We start from the raw sequence: 17,966 nt of genomic DNA, 5'->3' as shown, positions 1-17,966 counted from the left end.
ACACACACACACACACACACACACTGTCTCTCTGTCTCTCTCTCTCCAGAGTTCTGAGCTGGGGAGAGACCAGCCTCAGAGAGAAAGAGCAGAGTGAGCAGCAGGAAGTGTCCCTGCACTTACCCCCCACCTTCACCCCCTCCCCACCCTGTGACCCTATGGCTCAGGGGACCTAAGAGAAGAGTGGGCCTGAGTCTGGCTCCCCTGTATGGGACTTCCAGTATGTGATGCCTTGTTGATGCTCTCCCTTCCCCTGGGCCCGGGCAGACAGTAGTTGAAATGGTAGCACAGCCTTTCCAAGTGTTGGAGAGCTTGCAAAAGCCCCTTGACTCTTCTTATCTCCCAAGGGGTTTGGAAATGACCCACAGTTTTCAACAGCCCCTAAATGAGACCTAGAAAGTAATTAGGAGAGAGAGAGAGTCAGGGTGCTCCTGGGAGGCTGCCCGGCAGAGAAAATGGCCACATCCCTGCATGGTGGCTCAGATGGCAAAGAATCTGTCTGTAGTGAGGAGACCCAGGTTCGATCTCTGGGTCAGGAAGATCCCCTGGAGAAGGAAAGGAAGGGCAACCACTCCTGTATTCTTGCCTGGAGAATCCCATGGACAGAGGAGCTTGGCGACCTACAGTCCATGGGGTCCCAAAGAGTCGGTCATGACTGAACGACCAACAGTTTCAAGCCCCTCATTCAAGGATAGGGCACAAAGCATCCCAGGGATGAGGACTTGGCTGAATCTCTGAGGAATCGCCATGCCAGGGACAAACAGGCTGAGCAATGGAACCAGCTCGGGAGATGGGCAGCCTGTCCCACCCCAGCGCAGGGCTGGCTGGGGCTTTGTGCACCGGAGCTTCAACTCAGGACAGAGAGCAGGGGAGAAACATGGAAAGGAGCTCGGATGTGGACTGTGAGTGGCTTAGAAGACTTGAGGTGACAAAGATAAAGCTCAGAAATAACCAGACCAAGTTGCCTGTGTCAGATGGCTGTGGCTTAACACTCATGTTCAGAAATCAGATTGTGTAAGTCCCAGGGCGGCATGACCAGCAGTGGGATCTTGGGCAAACTGTTTTGCTTCTCCGGGTTTTGTGACAACCGTCCACCTCACCCGCCCACAACCCCTGGCTGTTGAAAATGATTTTCTTTCTTTCTTTTTTTTTTTCCAGCTCTGATAGTTGTTCTACAGCCTCTAGGGGTGGGACAGCAGCTGACTCCAGCCTGGTTTCTACTGCATGTTTTATGTTGTCCTGGAGCTGGTGAGCCCAGAGGAGGCGGGTGGAGAAGGACAGGGAGGTCAAGGCTCTGCCGCCTTCTCTGTCATTTCCCTTCATCAGGTGCCGCAGCTCCCCAGCAGAGGGAACTCCGCGGCCTGCGCTGAGAACACCTTCCTCATCAGCGATTTTAAAATAGTCCTGTAGAGGGCGCAGTTTCCTCGTCCCAGAGGCTGCGGAGGTTGAGTCAGGTTCTGAATACTGTTCCGTCCACCGGATAACCTCAAAGCCCCGAGGATAGTGCTCCTGGGGAAATGGAGAAGCATGGGGCTGCCTCTGGACGAGAGAAACTCCTGGCTCAACTCTAGGGAAGGAGACAATTGCACTGATTCTGACATAGCCAAGTTCCTGGGTCAAGGCAGCATACAGGTTCCCCGCGGTTAGAAATCCGGAAGATGTCTAGACGGGTGCCAAGAGTCACCAGGGAAGATGTCAAAGAAGTGGTAGCATTGGGAGTAGACCTTGATGGATTTGGGGACCAAAGCTAAGGCAACAGAGACAGAAAATGGCAAGGTCTTGTTAAAAGCTCTTGCTTTAAAATAAAAATTCAGTGTGCTTAAATTGTTCGCTTTAAAATGGCTAATTTTATGTTATGTGACTTTCACTTAAAATTAAAAAAAACTACATGAGATGGTTCTATGTGTGTATGTGTGTGCGTATATATGTATATGTGTGTGTGTGTGTATACATAATTTATTTATTGTTGCACTAGATAATAGTTCAAAATCCAAAGATAAAAAAGAACATATAGGGACTTCCCTGGTGGCCCAGTGGTTAAGACTACAGGCTCCCAGTGCAGGCATGCAGCAACTAAAAAGATCCCATACAGAGCAACAAAGACCTGGCATAGCCAAATAAATGAACAAATAAATATATTTTTTTAAAGTGTACAATGGAACTCTGCTCCAACATTGTTATGTGCCAGTCTGGATGCTGCTAAGTCACTTCTGCTGCTGCTAAGTCGCTTCAGTCATGTCCCACTCTATGTGACCCCATAGACGGCAGCCCACCAGGCTCCCCCGTCCCTGGGATTCTCCAGGCAAGAACACTGGAGTGGGTTGCCATTTCCTTCTCCAATGCATGAAAGTGAAAAGTGAACGTGAAGTTGCTCAGTCGTGTCCGACTCTTAGCGACCCCATGGACTGCAGCCTACCAGGCTCCTCTGTCCATGGGATTTTCCAGGCAAGAGTATTGGAGAGGGGTACCATTGCCTTCTCCGGCCAGCCTGGATAGGAGTGGATTTTAGAGGAAAATGGATACATGTGTATGTATGGTTGAGTCCTTTGCCATTCACCTGAAATTATCACAACATTGTTAATTGAGTATATTCCAGCACAAAAAGTTTAAAGTTTGGAAAAAAACAAATCAAAAAAGATATACAGTAAACATTTTTCCAGTCTTTCCTCCAAATGCCCAGTTTTCCATTGGAAAAGCAGCTAATGCCATAGTTCTCTTTGTATTTATCCAAAGATATTCTATGCAAACACAGGGAACCGGGTATGTGTAGTCTTTATTTCCATTCTTCCTTTACACAAATGGTAGCCTACTCTGCATATGTTTGGGCACCTTGCTTTGATCACTGAATGCATCTTGGCTCTCATACCTTATATACCAACTCTCTAAATAATTTGTTTATTAACATTCCTGTGATACATTATCTACAGATGCCATTATAATCTTCATCACTTTCATTTTTTTTTTATAGGCAAGAAAATTGAGGTCCAAGAAGATCAATACCTAAAGGTCACACATCTAGGAACTGGTGGAGGTGGGACATAAACCCAGTCTGACACAAGAATATTTGCTTTTAACCACTCAGCTTTATAGCTTCTACCTAAGGAACTTCCTTATTCTTTCCTATAGATGCGTAGTATCCCATTCTGTACTGTATGGCGGTACCATAATTTATTCAACCCCTGCCTACTGATGAACATTTAGGTTTTTTCCAACCTTCTGCTGTTACCAAAAAAAAAAGAATTGCTGCAGAGAGTTCGCTTGCATAGATGGCATGTCACATGTATGTGTCTCGTCAGGATATATTTTTCAAAGTGAAATTCCTGACATAGTTTTTGATGGCTATCGCAAAATTGCCCTTCGTCTTGCCCTATTGATTTTCTTTTTTTTTTTTTTTTTTTGCCCTATTGATTTTCATCCTTCCCGAAGTATTGGATGCAAATCCCTGTTTCTCCAGTCCTCACCGAGGCTCACTTAATATTTTAGCATCCAGTGAGTAGTTAGGTGCTAGTTAGGTTGCTAGACCTCTGTGGGTCTCCTATAGAGGAGACCATCCCTGCTTTCAAAAACTTCCAGTCTTTTATTATTATTATCATTTAATTTTATTACTTGACTGTGCTAGGTCTTGGTTGCTCTGAGGGCTTTTCTCCAGTCTCGGCCAGCAGGGGCTACTCTGTAGTTGTGGACACGGGCTTCCCCTTGCAGTGACGTCTCTTATTGTGGAGCACAGGTTCGAGGTGCTTCAGCTTCAGTGGCTGTAGCACGGAGGCTCAGTAGTTGTGGCTCCCAGGCTCTAGAGCTCGGGCTCGGTTGTCCCGCAGCATATGGGATCTTCTCAGACCAGGGATTGAACCCGTGTCTCCAGCATTGGCAGGTGGATGCTTTGCCACTGAGCCACCAGGGAAGCCCCCCAAACTTCCAGTCTTATTGGGAGAGGCTGGGAGACAAATCACAGAGGCCCATCAGGAAACCTTTATTTAGGAAAGTGTCAGTCCATTAACTTTCATTTTTGTTACTAACCTGGGTTCTTGGCCTCTTTAATCAACAGAAATTAAGAGGCCAGACAAGAAAGCAAGAACAAGGAACAGGTTCCCTTGCTTACTCCCTGAGTGGGTGGTGAGCTGGCCCGTGAAATGAGGGGAGGGGATGTGTGCAGGGTGTATGTGTGGCACCCTGCTTTCTTTCCTGACCCCTCAGGAGTGGCAGTTGGGTTTTGGCCTTTTTGTATCCTGTTCATAATTTGCCCCCATATCCATGCATGTAGTTGTTTTTACTCCTTTCAAGTTTCTTTGTATTCAGATCCTGGAGGAGACCCTTGTCTAGGTGAAAGCAAGTAAAGGGTCCCAGGTCCCAGCCTGTCTCGTTTTGAAAAGGACAGAATACAAATCATAGAGTGGGCTCATCAGGCCCCCTACCATGTGACCAATTTAGGTTGTGTGTTGTGAAAAAGGAAAAAAAAAAAAAATCCCCAGGAAGTCCTTGTTCACCATCATTGAGTCTCCCCGGCAGGCTCACACTATATTGCCCCACAAGGTGGAGGACGATTCAAATACTTCTTCACCCAGGTCTGTTCCTCACCATCTTCAGGGAAGGGTTGCACCAAGAGCTTAAGGAATTTTCTATTTTCAGTGAAAGAAGAGGGCAAGCCTTCAGACCTGGACCATTTGCTAAAATTGGAATTTGGCAAGTGGCCATTAAATAATATGTGCATTTTAGTCCTTGAGTTTTATGTATTTGTTTTATTTTATTCATTTAAAAAGTAGGTCTTTCTTTGTTTCCAAGCAACTTAAAAGTGCAGAATCTAACCTGCATGCTGCAGTTTGAATTCTTGCTTCCCCTGCTATCTAATCAACTGTTGCCCGGGCTGCTTTTCATTGAATACACTTTTATTCAGGCACAAATACTTATTGAATTTCTACTATGAGCAACTGAACTGAACTGAACTATAAGCCTGGTACCTAGCAGATAAAGATGAGTAACATGCGCATGTAGGCTTCTTCAAGTGACTCCAAGGAGGAGGAAATGCAAATATCCAGACTTAACTATCTGCCAGAGGAAAAATATCCCCCCACCCCCAACCCTGTGGGAGTAGACTTTTGGCTTCCGTCATCTGTGGGAAGAAACGGCACTGTCTTTGGTCTGGCACTCATTTCTATGTGAGCTAAGATTTGTTCCTATTTATACTTCTCCAAGAAAGCTTAGGGCAGCATTAGGAGAAAAGAGTGACCTTAAACTATTGTGTGAAAATTAAAATATTTCAAAGTCTAGAGGCCACCATCTGTGTTTATTAATAGACAGAGAATTATTTGACCTCAGCATGACAGGAATTTTTCAGTCATTTGGGAGGGCCTCTCCCAAGGAGATTTGCTCCACACCCTAAAGATCAAGTGAAAATATGCTGATAGCTGGAGAACCTTAAGAGGAAGATGGAAACAGATGTTGGCTTATTTTCTGTCCTCACCCCCTTTCGTGCTCAGTCCCTTCAATTGTGTCCAACTCTTTGTGACCCTATGAACTATAGTTCACCAGGCCCCTCTGTCCATGGAATTCTTCAGGCAATAATACTGGAGTGGGTTGCCATGCCCTCCTCTAGGGGATCTTCCCAACACAGGGATTGAACCCACGTCTCCTGCATTGCAGGCAGATTCTTTACCCACTAGCCACCTGGGAAGCCCCCTTCACCCCCTTACTGCTCGTTAAAGACCATGTAGGTTTTCTTCACTGAGTGGAAACTGCCCCTGGAAGCAGCAGCTATCTTCAGTCTTTAAAAACATCCCTCACCTGCTGGCTATACATTTCTGAGAATATATGGATGCAGTGATTATATCAAGTTTCCAGCATCACCACATTGCAAACCCATTTGATCACAAATGGATTCTGAAGAACAGGATAAAATAATTATCATAAAACAGGATGGTTTGAAGGAAGGAAAATTTGATATGGTGGACTACAAATAAAGGCCATTATTTTTAGTTCAAGGATTGGGCCAGAAGTTAAAAACAAAAATAAGGAAACAAACAAAAATCTTTGTTTAACAAGGGTGCCACAGCTCAGCACTGGGAGAAGTCACTTTGCTTCTCTGTCTACAGTCCTGGAAAAGATGTCAATTATGTCCTGCTTGGTAAAATTGTACCAAGGTCAGCCAACACCTGTGCAATTCTAGCTGCCTATCAGGGATCACCTGGATTACCTCTTTTAATCTTCATAACAGTCCTCAACCACTTTGACATAATTATTGTTATTACTCTTATCCTGGGTAGAAACAGAGGCCCAGAGAGATGAAGTAACTTGCCCGAGGACACAGATAATAAAGGGCATAGTCAGGGCCAGTGCAAAATGAAGATGTGGGGTCCTGGCCTAAGACAGGGAAGTCAATTTCCTTTCCCACATGGGTGGGGACCTGCCTTCCATTGGACTGGAGCCTCTGTGCCTGGCCATGTGCAGTAGCTGCTGGCCAGTTGCCATGGAACTGCCAGCCTAGGGCAGGGGTGGCGACTTACCACCCACCCCCCAGAGACACAGGAAGGTGTTGGGGGAACTGTACCTGACCCTGATCATCTCCTTGTCAATGTTCAGGCACCCATGGGGAGAGGGGTGGATGGCCATGGCTGAACACAAGACTTCCTGCTCACCAGGCCCCCTCTAATGAGGTCCGGTTGTTGCCCTGACAGAGGTCTCCAGCAGGTCTTAGGGTGGGGAGGAGGGCAGGATGCCAGGGCATAGTGGACACCAGGAGAAGGCAATGGCAACCCACTCCAGTACTCTTGCCTGGAAAATCCCATGGACGGAAGAGCCTGGTAGGCTGCAGTCCACGGGGTCACTAAGAGTCAGACACGACTGAGCGACTTCACTTTCACTTTTCACTTTCATGCATTGGAGGAGGAAATGGCAACCCACTCAGGTGTTCTTGCCTGGAGAATCCCAGGGACAGCGGGGCCTGGTGGGCTGCCATCTATGGGGTCGCACAGAGTCGGACATGACTGAAGCGACTTAGCAGCAGCTTAGCAGTGGACACCAGAGAGGACTGTGCAGGAGCTGAGGTTCTAAGACCCCTTGGGCTTGCTCCATTGTCCCAGCAGACACAAATTTAAAGATAAAATGATTCAGAATTTGAAGGCCACAATCACGGAGCATTATGTCCCAAGACCTTCTAAGTGCCTACCCTGGGTGACTGTGCTAGTTGCAAGAAGCAAGCCCTGGCCACGGGCACCCATGCTAATATCCTGACTATGGTAGAAGATCAAGGAAAATTCTAAGTCCTTTGATAAAGTCAGAAAGTAAAAATTTGTTCAGACTGTAAAAATCTTTGCGACCCCATAGACTATAGCTTGCCAGGCTCCTCTGTCCGTGGAATTCTCCAGCAAGAATACTGGAATGGGTTGCCATTTCCTTCTCCAGGGGATCTTCCCAACCCAGGGATCAAACCCAGGTCTCCCATATTGCAGGCAGATTCTTTACCATCTGAGCCACTGGGAAAGCCCTGGAAAATTCAAAGTCCTTTGAAAAACTCAGAAATTAAAAATTTGTCCAGACTACTAAAAATCTACCCTTTTGGTTCACCTTGAAAAGTAAAAACTGTTGTGAAGTATAAAGTGATGCTGTTAGTCCCCACAGATAACTTCATTCCCAACACCTCCCTAAGGAGTGTCTTGCTTTATGAAGCCTGACTTGACCTTCTCAAATAGAACTGACCACTCTTTTATTGTGCCAGGGCTTCCCTGATGGCTCAGACAGAAAGGAATTTGCCTGCAGTGCAGGAGACCTGGGTTCAATCCCTCGGTCGGGAAGATCCCTTGGAGAAGGAAATGGCAACCCACTCTGTATTCGTGCCTGGAGAATCCCTGTGGACGGAGGAGCCTGGCAGGCTACAGTCCACGGGGGTCGCAAACAGTGGGACACGACTGAGTGACTAACATTTTCACTTTATGGTGCTCCTTCCTAATTTGTGTAATTATAATGTTTAGAACTTGGGCTTTGAAATCAGACACACCTGAGTTGGAATCCCAGCTCTGTCAATAACTTTTTGTGAGACTGGGGCTAATTCCTTGCATCTGCTCTTCCGCTTGAGGACTGGGACAATGCAATGCTGGTGGCCCCAGCACTGCTGTACTGGATAGACTGAAGGATGGCAGTCTGGTGGAAATGAGGCCACAGGACTTGTCCTAACCTAGTGAAGGAGGAAACAGAGCTGGACTCCATCCTAGGCCAAGCTGCGAACATTAGGCTACACGCAGGGTCACCCTCCCAGTGGACTCTGAATACCAATGGAAAACCAGACCCCCAGGATAAAAGAGCCTCAGGGCTTGTACTTGGACTCTCTGTGGCCTAAAAGAATATGCTAATTATCTCTGTAACAGAACACATAAATTCCATTATGTTTATCGGGATATGACCACAGGCCTATTGATAAATGTCCACTGTTTATCTAGGCTTATGACAGAAGAATCATGGGTTAACTTTGATCGTATCTCTTTTACCTTGTCCAGACTAGTTTCAAGGAATTTGGGGAGGTGGGTTTGAGCAGGTACACTGAGGGAATATAAGGTTTTCACAAAAACTGGTCGGGGTCCTTGGCTAAGAGGAGACTCTGCTTTGGGCCTGCTGGTGTAATAAACTGCACTCCACTATCTATCTGCATTGTCCTTCTGAGTGAGTTTGTGTCCCAGAACGCGTGGCTACAACACTATGATTGCAAAAGTAAGTACCTTTGTTTTCACTTAGATTTTATGTTTACTTGGAGTGGCTTTGATGCTGGTGGTGGGGCAGTCATGGATATAAAGAGGATAAACAGCATTAACTATTGATGAGACTACTGCTTACCAGTGTCTGACACCAACAAAGGTAACTGCAAATATTTAGTATTAGTTTTTTTCAGTAGACTGAATTTTTTGAGAGTTGGGTCCTGTTTTATTCACCTGTGTCTAATACAATGCTTGGAGCCAAATGTCTAATTTAAATGAATTTTCTTTGCAATCTACACTAACAGTGAGGGGTTTATTGCTAACTTAGGACTTCCCTATAGCTCAGATGGTAAAGAATCCGCCATTAGTGCAGGAGATCCAGGTTCAATCCCTGGGTTAGGAAGATCCCCTGGAGAAGAAAATGGCAATCCAATCCAGTATTCTTGCCTGGAGAAGCCCATGGACAGAGGAGCCTGGCAGACTCCTCATTGTGACAGTCGTGTCACAAAGAGTCAGACACGACTAAGTGACTAACACACTGGTAACTCGGGAGGGTGAATAAAAGAAATCTCTTAAGGGCTTTTATATTGTTAGAACTACAGATTAAAAAAAAAAAAAAAAGCTAGGAAAAAAGAGGTCTACAAGGCCTTTCATGATCAAACATCCAAACCTATTCCTAAGTGCCTAGCACTTGATTTGTTTCATTTTTGTCTGCACTTAAAATAGTAAGGCTTCCCCTTGTGGCTCAGCTGGTAAAGAATCCGCCTGCAATGCGGGAGACCTGGGTTCAATCCCTGTGTTGGGAAGATCCCCTGGAGAAGGCAAAAAGGCTACCCACTCCAGTCTTCTGGCCTGGAGAATTCCATGGACTGTATAGTTCATGGGGTCGCAAAGAGTCGGTCACAACTGAGCTACTTTCACTTTTCAAAATAGTAAGCCTGAACATCACTCATTCGGTGAGGTTCCATACACTACTCTTTCGGAAGTTTTGTTCCAAAAGGGCGAGGAAAGAGAACTGCAGTGAACCAACGCTCACAACTTAGTGACTGCTGGATCACTGGGCGACGGCGACATTCTTGCTATCCAATCGCCGGGGAACCTGGAGAGAACGCTCTGGATTGGTCAGAGAAAACATCCCTCCAGGTTCATTCAAGGAGGGGCTTGGCGTGGGCGCGGCCGGCAGAGCATTTTGGCCAATCAGAGAACGCATAGGGGCGGGCTTGGCCGCAAGAGGGTGGAATGGAGCCTATCTGAAGGCGACTATCCGCCAATCAGATCCTCCTGTCGCGAACGGAGGGGGCGTGGCCTCCGGCGGCGGGTTCCCTACGGCTTAGGCCCAACCGCGGAGGAGGTGGGGCCCGGGCGGGCCTGGGCGGGGCGAGCGGTGTAGGCGGCGGAGCCGGATGCGGGCGGTGCCGCGGCCGCGGCGGCCCTGGGGATGGGCGGAGCCCCGGCCGCCAGTGCTGGTGGCCGCTGCGAGCGGCCGCCTCTGCTCCCGCGCGTTGCTGCTACCCAGGGTGGCGGTATGCTGGGGAAAGGGGTAGTCGGCGGTGGCGGCGGCACCAAGGCGCCCAAGCCCTCCTTCGTGTCGTACGTGCGCCCCGAGGTAAGGGGGCGTCGCGCGGGCGGGGCGTCGTGCTGGAGTGGCCGGGGCGGGGGGCGCCGGGAGCCCCTTCCCTGCCTCCGGAGGGCCGCGAGCGCTTCCTGTCCGTGTGCCGTAGGGGAGCTGAGCGGGATGAGGGCCCAGGGGCGCGATGGGACTCCCGGCGGGCCCGGGTGGGATTCCCCGACGCGGGCGGGCAGGTGCTCGAGTGCAGGGCCCACCTCACCGGGATACCAGGTGAAGGGGCCCTGGCCGGGAAGGTCCTGCGGCCCGGCTGGCTCCTGGATACAGTTGAGGGGAGCTGGGGTTTGGGGCACCACGGGAGGGGAAGGGCTGGGGGTACTGACCACCCCCCGCCCCAACTCCGATGACTTGCGTAGAACTTGCAATCCCGGCGGGTGGGTCTGCCCTGCTCTCGGAATTTCTCAGTGAGTGTGTAGAGCTTGCTTATCTCAGCTGCTTGCTTCTAAGAGTGCTATATGATGCCGCTGGCGGGATCCCGTGCCCTGCTTCCCGCTTCCCATCAGCTCTACTGGGAGAAAGTGGGGTCGGTCCCGGCCTCAATCAGTATCTATCTCTTCCTTGTAAATTCCCCTCTGTCGCTTCTTCCCCCTTTCATTTCACTCCCTCACCATAAGCCTTTCCACCTCCTGCTTTCCTCCTGGAGTTTTACTGTCAAGTTCATTCATTCATTCAGAAGATATTTTTTGAGCTCCTACTCAGGGCCAAACACTGTTCTAAACTGCTTGGGGTATACATCAGTAAACAGAATAAACATCCCTGTTCTCTGGGAGCTTATCTGAGGGAGAGAGGAGTAAACAGTCGGTAAAATAGATATAAGTAATTATATGGTATATTAGAAGTTGCAAGTGGGATAAGAGTAGGGATTGACTGATGGCCCATGGGGCAAAGAACCTGCCTGCCAGTGCAGGAGACACAGGAGACATGGGTATGATTCCTGGGTTAGGAAGATGCCCTGGAGGAAGGCATGGCAACCTGCTCCAGTATTCTTGCCTGGAGAATCTTGATGGACAGAGGAGCCTGGAGGGCTACAGTACTTAGGGTCGCAAAGAATTGAACATGACTGAGTGACTAACGCTTTTTTTTTTTTTTTTCAATTATATGGTATATTAGAAGTTGAAAAGTATGGTGGGAAGAGAAAATACCCCCTTTTCCTCCTTGCACATGGGGCATTTGAGCAAAGACTTGAAGGATGTTTGGGATCTGAGGATAGAGTCTGGAATGTTGGAGGGCCATCAAGGAAACCAGCCTTGCAGAATCCAGTGAGGGAGGGGGATGCCCGAGTCCTGGGAGAGGAAGTTAGGCTGCAGCTTGTAGGCCCCGCTGAGCTCCTGATCCAAATGCCTGATTAGGTGCATTTTCATTTTTGATTTCTGAAGGGTTTTTTTTTCCCTGCTCCTCTCTTAGCACATTAATCAGCAACGGGTGCGGAAGCATTGGCAAATTCCTGTGCTGTCTTCCCACCTCTGTAAAGCAGAGGCAGGTGGGCTGTGAGGAGAGGTCTTCATCAGGGAGTGCTTCTATAAAACCACCAGTGGCCTGAAGCCTTTGCATGTGTATCTTTAAATTCAAATGTGTGTCTTTTTTTCCAGTGCAGAGGACTCTTCTTATTTTTAGTCCTAATTTTAAAATAAAAACCACTTCCTCTGTAAATGCTTGATAAGGAGTCAGGGTCATCTTGAATATTCAGCAGGCTCCCCTTATAGTATCGAGGGTAAGTAATGTGGTCAATTTCTCTTTGTGTCTTTTTGATTGAGCCTGGGTTGAAATGAAACTGATCTTTTAACCTTTCCTCTTTAGTGAGATTCGAATGCAAGTGGAAAGTCTTCTGAAATGTGGCCAGAGTTCAAGAATGTTCCAATTTTTTATCCACCAAGCACACATGTTGTAATTAGGCATATTTTCCCTCTTTGCCCACAGGTCCTGATATATTTCCTTTGAGGATATTAGGGAAGGGGAGTGGGTCAACCCCAAAATAAGCCTGAAGTGGTCACATTTTTCAGATCCTTATAGTTGGCAGTTCTCTTTCCTCACAGTAAAATAATGCTATGTAGACACTATGCTGCTTTCTTGAAATCTGTCTCTAAAAATATTTTGTGACAGAGTATAAGGCTGTGACCTAAATTGTTGATGAGTTTTAGAAGATAAGGGAATGAAAGAGTGAGGAAGCAATTTGTCATTAAGTATAAGCTAGCTTTTGCTAGCCATTACATTATGGGAAATACATGTGAGCAGTTTTGAGGTGTCGCTATGTGTCTCTGAGAGCCCTGGATCTGATAAACTTCTGTTGGCTCACTTAATAGAAGTTCTTCTGAAGACTGTCATTCTGCTGTTCCTATTCCTTTCCCTCATATCGAGTTCATCTTTAGTGCTTTTCATGTGTGCTCTCCCATCACTTCTTTGTACGCAGTTTGCTTTTGTTAGCTGGGAGGTCGCAGTTTCTCACAGCTCTTTTTGCTGGTAGATCACTAAGCCACCAGGACAACCTTCAGGATGTAAGGTGCCTTATGGCCCCTGTGCCCAGTGATGAACTTGTTCTTGACTGATCAGATCTTGTAAGATTTAACAGGATCTGTGTTCTGTATGCCAAAGAGGCTATCAAGAGTTAGCACTTTCTATCAAAAGCAGAAGGCTTAACTGGGTAAAAGTATTTGCAGATGATGCTTTTACACATAAGGACTTTTTTTTTTTCTCTTGTGATCCGAAAGGGTTGGCATTGGATGGCCTAAAATGAGGGACAGGAGTTTACTTCCTCCGTTAACATTGGATCTCTGCCACAGTAACTTGGCTCTTCTGTCACTGATTCTCCTAAATCAGTGAACAAGCAAGTTAAAATCTTGAGCTGTAATTTAGGAACTTTGGTCGCGTTTTGTAATCTCTGCCCAAAGGGTGGCACATCAATAAATTTGGTAAATAGGAAGTCGATGGTTTTGGAAGCTGAGGTGAACAGGAGGGAGAGAGCTGGGCTGGTCTTGGTGGTACCCAATGGCTGGTACCTGAAAATGCCAGCACCTTCACCCCAGCATAGGCCCAGGCACAAGGTGCCTCTGTGCAGTGGAACCCTGGATGCTGAGCTCTGCTTCAGCAAGGTGGTAGCTTATAGTTTGGGTGCCAGCTCTTCTGTTCTTATACAGAAAACACCTGTTTGAATTATGGTGATTTCAGAAACCATTAGTGTTCATTGTGGAAAAATAAGACAATGTAGATAAGCAAACATTTTTTTAATGGAAAAATTGCAAGCTTATTAGTGACTTGCAGTGTATCCTGTCAGGTGTGTGTGTAGGGCATATATATATATATATTTTTTTTTTTTTTTACCAAAATGGGATTAATATTGCTGATCACATTATTTTATAATCTGCCCATTTCACCAGAAATGTATATTGTAAATGTCTTTCCATGTCAGTTGTCAACTGTAACTTCTTTTTAAATTAGACCCCTTTTCCTCAACAGAGATGGACAGTGTGATGGGAGATGGTAGGTAGCACAAAGAGGCCAGGAAGGTAGTATGGTTTTAAAATGGTTTTCTGGTCAGTTACCTTCTCTGGTACCGAAGGACAACTGATTTCCTTAAGACTGGCAGTTCTCTGCTCAGTTACCTTGAAATTGTAAGCTCTGCTTTGGTAGTTCTTAGTTTAGAAGGCCACGGCAACCCACTCCAGTACTCTTGCCTGGAGAATCCCAGGGACGGTGGAGCCTGGTGGGCTGCCGTCTATGGGGTCGCACAGTCGGACACGACTGAAGCGACCTAGCAGCAGCGGTTAGAAATGCTTACTGTCTGTACCTGGCAGCTTGTATTAATAAATAAAGCACCACTGTGTGTGCACGCTCAGTTGCTCGGTCATGTCCAACTGTGCGACCTTGTGGACTGTAGCCCGCCAGGCTCCTCAGTCCATGAATTCTCCAGGCAAGAATATTGGAGTGGGTAGCCATCCCTTCTCCAGGGGATCTTCCGACCCAGGGATCGAACCCGGGTCTCCCACACGGCAGGCAGATTCTTCTGCTCAGCCACCAGGGAAACCCCATTAAATGGTGGTCCTAGGAGAAAGTTCTGATTTAATAAGAACGGGGTCTCTCGTGCTGAGAGAGCTGAATAAATGCCTCGGGGTGCTGTGTGTTGCCTTCTGAAACTAAGACCAGGAAGAGTTCAGCTTTGAGAGTCTGCCCTACTTGTGCCCGTGTCTGTGTGGTATGCCAAATATGGCTAAGATGTACTTTCTAGTTGAGTTTAGGTCAGTGTTTGACTTGAATGTACTAGTAATAGTTATTAGTTACTTAGTTGTGAATTTTTAGAGTTGGAAGAAAACATAGAGATGACCGAGTCTACCCGTGAACTCTTGGTCTGTTCTGCTGATGTGGAAATGAGGTCCTTAGGGTTACTTGTCCTGCCCACGGGTACAGTGCTTTTGTAGAGCAGGGTTAAGAGCTGTCTCCTGAGGCCAGTAGTGCCTGTGACTAAGCCAGACCCACAGGAGTTCAGGAAAGGTTTTATATAGATTTGAGGAGAACAGACAAGAGATGTGAAGACTGAGAAAAGTCCAAAAAATCCAGATTTAAGAGCCGATGCTTTTCATTGATTCCCCCAGGGAGAAGAATGCATCTGATTGCCTCTTCCTCACTTAGGGCTGTTTCTTTTGGTGGGGGGAAGTGAACCTGTGATCCTGTATGCTTCCCAGAGCTAGGACTGTGGGAATATATTAAAATTTTAAAAAAATTTCTACTGGTATTGATTAGGCACTTCTGTGTCCCAGAAACTCCTTATCTCATTTCATCCTCATCTGTTTTACGCAGTGAGTACTACCGTGACCTCTCTTTTTTTGTGTCCAGACGTGCAAAGTGAGACCCAGAGAATACCTTGCTCAGGGTCACAGCTGGCAAGGGTTGGTGCCAGGATTTAAACTAGGGTGGTCGGACTCCAGGGCCATTCTCTTATCCCTCTGTTTGTGAATGCTGGGGATATTGTTAGTGAAGCATACTTGTAGGTATGCCTGGTGTTTGCACACGAGAATGCCTTTTCCTGTTCTCTGGCAGCAGTTTCTTTCTTGGCTTTTGTTAGTTTGTCCACCAGGGGATCATGAGCAGATATGGGGCTCATTGGAGATATGATTTAATTTGTTCAACAGGTACTTACTCAGCACCGAGTGGTGATTGGCACTGTTCTAGATGTTGGGGGTCCAGAACAGATGAAATGATTGAGATTATTTTTTGGTGGAACACGATGGTATTGGACTGTTAATACCAACTTTGATGACTTTGATGGGTCGATGACAAGAAGAGATTGGCTTATCCTAAAACAGACCTCCTTCCTCAGTTCTAGCAAGAAAGGAATACCTCTGAAAGCAAAATCTAGATCCGTTAGTTTAAGATCCTGTGGAGAAGAACTGCATTCCCAACTACTTTTTCTAAGGGCAGAATTTTCTCCTTGAGCTTTGAGATCATCGGTAGTGACTTCACAGGCTGTTAAAGGACATGAAGAGTTCTTCCTGAAATGACCACTTTCCTAGCTGTGGCTTTAGCCTGATGATCTGTCCAGAGCTTCCGCTTTTTCTCTACTGCATGTGCTTCCTGCGGCATCTCCCTGGATCCCTTCCAGCACCACACAGCTTCTCCAGACAGAGCACCAGAAGATGTCAGGAGGCTGATATCAGGCAGTCCTGCCTGCAGCCAGCAACACAGTGGCCACTGTGACGGCCCCCATGCAGCCACCACTCTTCTGCACCCTGCTTCTGTCTCTGATGTTAAAATCAGCCATGCTGTTAGAGTCTCAGGCTGTGGGACACCCATGCTTAGAAACTTAGATGTTCTGGATCCTTCTCTGCACATGCTCAGCAGAATGTTTGCTGTCCTTTGACTACTTCCACAGGAAACCGTCCTGTATCGCAGTATGCATCAGAGAGAACTCAGTTTTTAGGGGGTCAGAAAAATTTTTAATCACTATGAAAGTTGTATACCTTATTTTAATGATAAAGACAATATTGCCGACTTTGGAAGTTAGGAAAATGAAGCTACCCAGGAAAATGAAGCTACCCTTAATTATGCTACCCTAATAACCAAAGTGACTATTTCCATTTTTTCTTGTAGTATGTCCAGGCTTGGTCTGTGTCTTACGCTGTTGCAAACACAATATGTCTAAAAATGTATAGCCTGCCCTGTGGTAATCGTGTTTGAAGGTGGTACCACTGATTCCTGTCAGCAGAGCAGAAACTTAAGAGCTGTTTTTCCAGCAGGGAGCCAGCCTCAGTTTTTCATGTGACGTCTTTTTTTTTTTTTAAGTATTTATTTATTTGCTTGCTTTTGGCAGCACTGGGTCTTCATTGCTGCGTGTGGACTTTTCTCTAGTTGCGGCGAGTGGGGGCTACTCTCCAGTTGTGGTCCAAGGGCTTCTCACTGCAGTGGCTGCTCTTGTGGTGGAGCACAGGCTCTGGGGCACCTGGGCTCCGGTAGTTGTGGTGTGTGGGCTCAGCATTTGTGGTGCACGGCTTAGTCTCCCTGCAGCATGTGGGGTCTGCCCAGACCGGGGATGGAACCCGTGTCCCCTGCACTGGCAGGTGGATTCTTAACTACTGGACCACCAGGGAAGTCCACACTTGTGACTTCTGATGTGCTCTTTTGGAGACCCCAAGGAGAACAGAGGGTTTGTAGTTCAATGAATCACTTAGAATCAGCCTCTTGAGGTAGATTGGGAGGTAGGATTGAATGGAATAATTCTGCCAACCTCTAGTCTGCTGCTGCTTCAGAGGGAAGAAGAGAGGAGGTAGACGTGGAGAGGGACCCCAGGAGTGAGCAAACCTTTCCAAGAGCTGAAGGGTCACAGGGGCCTCCCCCTTCCCCTAGTCCCCTCTGCGTACCTGGGCGTCACTCTCCAGGGAAAGCAACCACTTGTCATTCCTTCGTCTTGATACCTATGCATGAGGCCAGTCCTTCCAAGCCTCAGTTGTATTTTTACTGGAAAAGTGGAAATAATGACATCTGTCTTATCTGATAGGTGTATGTGAACATTTATGAATCTGAACTGTGATTGTGCACAGCGGGTGCTGCTTAGCAGAGAACGTGGCCGCTAGCTGGGTAACCTTCAGGAGATGTGGGCTTTCACTGTTACTGTTATACAGGAGCCCCCTGGAGGGTTCCAGAAAGTACTCAGTCATTAGTCTTAGAATTCAGAAATCTTTCCCTAAGCTAAGGTGTTAATGACAGTAGAGTGTTTCAGTTGTTGCAGTTGTCGCCATGGCACCCTGCCCGGAAAGTTCTCTGTGTGGTAACTCTTTCTTAGAGGGTTTTTCACTATCTCGGAAAGTTTCTTTTCCTCTTTTCTTATTTCCTTTTTACTTTTGAGAATGCTTTGATTATATTTAAAATTCCAACCTAATGAGAACACTGAGTGGTTGGCTTTTTTTCATTGTTAACATTTGGCCTTTGACATTTTGCTGGATTAATTCTGTAGACTTATTTTTTTCCTCTCTCCTCATTTCTGAGTCTCTCCATCATAGGCCACATTTTATGCATTTATCACATCTGGTCAATGATTTACCGAAGATATGAGTAAGGAAAATCAAATCACCTCTGGGAGTAATAATTCTCTTTACGTGCTCCAAAGGCAGTAGCCAGATCATGTGCTGTTTTGACTTTAAATGCTTCAGTCCTTGTACACCTAGCTGGTGGGCGGC

General features: G+C 46.8%; 1 protein-coding gene across 3 annotated transcripts in view; it reads left to right on the top strand.

Moving 5' to 3' along the window:
* The first annotated feature begins 8,667 nt into the window (after positions 1–8,667).
* The window catches only part of MTMR12 (myotubularin related protein 12), a 70,072-nt gene continuing 60,773 nt past the window's right edge, over positions 8,668–17,966 (top strand). For 2 of the 3 annotated variants that reach the window (XM_086361307.1, XM_086361310.1), the window contains exon 1: positions 10,054–10,284. In XM_086361307.1, the coding sequence (XP_086217433.1) occupies positions 10,117–10,284 (168 nt within the window). In that variant the 5' untranslated portion in view covers positions 10,054–10,116. Of the gene's footprint in view, positions 8,695–10,053; positions 10,285–17,966 lie in introns of those variants that run through there. The other variant, XM_086361308.1, reaches the window with a different exon arrangement.

Source organism: Bos grunniens, chromosome 20, assembly GCF_055505025.1.
Source record: "Bos grunniens cultivar Pamir isolate PY7600 chromosome 20, Bosgru_T2T1.0, whole genome shotgun sequence".
Taxonomy (NCBI): domain Eukaryota; kingdom Metazoa; phylum Chordata; class Mammalia; order Artiodactyla; family Bovidae; genus Bos; species Bos grunniens.
This window is presented reverse-complemented; position numbering and strand designations above follow the sequence as displayed.